The sequence below is a fragment of the Alexandromys fortis genome, unplaced genomic scaffold, assembly GCF_014885135.2.
Source record: "Alexandromys fortis isolate MF-2015 unplaced genomic scaffold, M_Fortis_MF-2015_v1.1 scaffold_1040, whole genome shotgun sequence".
NCBI lineage: Eukaryota > Metazoa > Chordata > Mammalia > Rodentia > Cricetidae > Alexandromys > Alexandromys fortis.
In genome coordinates, this window is record NW_026068911.1 from 7,395 (window position 1) to 8,990 (window position 1,596).

Consider the following 1,596-nt stretch of genomic DNA (forward strand, 5'->3'; position numbering starts at 1 on the left):
GAGTTTAAGATTGTTTTCTGCCAGAAATAGCCATCAGGAGCCCTCCTGCCCTCCCTTAGCCCCAACAAGTTACAGTGTTGCCCTAGTGAATTAGGAATTGAACTTCCTCAGAGACGGGGTCTTCTGCAACTCCAGGACTGGAGTGACAGGGAAGATCCACACACCCTGTGAGCACCATTGTGTCCCATGAGTGCTGCACTGGGCTCCACAGCATACATCAGGGATCCTGGGTGACAGTACCTGGTATCTTGTCCCCACAGAGGCAGGGATTGGAAAATCAGTTTCTCTGGCTGAGGGTCAGAGGCTCACCACATTTCTGCTGCTCACTGTGGTGATGGCTGTTCACCTGGATGGACAGTTAATGCTGGACAGAAAGATGGCCACAGTGCTTGGGACATGATGGTGGCAACTGACATTTCTGGTGCCTTTCATGTAGACCGTTCCTCTTAATTTCTTATTTTTATGTGAATTTAATCACATATATAAATGAATTATTTTCCATTCCTTCATCCTTTTCCTACATAACTTATGCTATAGAACATCACATAAGAAGACCATGTTGACCTGCTGGCTCATGTGGATTTCCTCTTAGCTTCTGAGTCTTCTCAGGAAACTGTGCAGTTCTGTGATGAGGGGACCAGCTCTACCTGCAGGTCACTAGTGTGATGACAGAAGTGTTCAAGCAGACACACAGTTCAGTGTCATCATTGATTTAACTTTGTCTTTGCAGGTTTCAGTTTATCTTGTTAATTGTGGGATTTCTTAAATCTTCCACACAGATCCCCCAAAGGCACATGTGACCCATCATCCTGGACCTAAAGGTGACGTCACCCTGAGGTGCTGGGCCCTGGGCTTCTATCCTGCCTTCATCACCATGACCTGGCAGAGGGAGGAGGAGGAACAGACTCAGGACATGGAGCTGGTGGAGACCAGACCTTCTGGGGATGGAACCTTCCAGAAGTGGGCATCTCTGGTGGTGCCTTCTGGGGAAGAGCACAAATACACATGCCATGTGCACCATGAGGGGCTGCCTGAGCCCCTGACCCTGAGATGGGGTAAGGAGGGAGTGGGTGCAGAGCTGGGGTCAGGGAAAGCTGGAGCCTTCTGCGGACCCTGAGCAGGGTTAGGGCTGAGAGCTGGGGTCATGACCCTCACCTTCCCTTCCTGTCCATCCCTTCACAGAGCCTCCTCAGTCCACAGTCCCCATCATGGCAGTGATTGCTGGTCTGGTTCTCCTTGGAGCTGTGGTCATTGGAGCTGTGGTGGCTGTTGTGAGGAAGAGGAGGAGAAACACAGGTAGGAAAGGGCAGGGTCTGAGTTCTCTTCAGCCCCTTTTAGAAGAATCTCTGCCTCATTAATGGGAAACACATCCACACCCCTCATTGCTGCTGTCTCTACCCTGGGTCTGCTGTCGGTTCTGGAAACTTTCAAGGGTCGGGGACTTCCCTGGTCTCTCACAGCTTTTCTTCTCACAGGTGGAAAAGGAGGGGACTATGCTCCAGCTCCAGGTAAGAGTGGTGGGCAGGATTGTCCCTGAGGCCTTTGGGTTGAAACTGAATTATTTGGGGAGTTCTGACAATCAATAATAGCTCCTGC

At 50.6% G+C, this 1,596-nt stretch overlaps 1 protein-coding gene across 1 annotated transcript; it reads left to right on the plus strand.

Annotated features, from left to right (window-relative positions):
- Positions 1–15: 15 nt before the first annotated feature.
- Positions 16–1,566, plus strand: LOC126496071 (H-2 class I histocompatibility antigen, alpha chain-like). The gene is made up of 3 exons (XM_050133647.1): positions 16–1,055; positions 1,183–1,296; positions 1,476–1,566. Exons 1-3 carry the CDS (start codon positions 875–877, stop codon positions 1,535–1,537), a joined length of 357 nt encoding a protein of 118 aa, XP_049989604.1. The 5' UTR covers positions 16–874; the 3' UTR covers positions 1,538–1,566.
- The last annotated feature ends 30 nt before the right edge of the window (positions 1,567–1,596 follow it).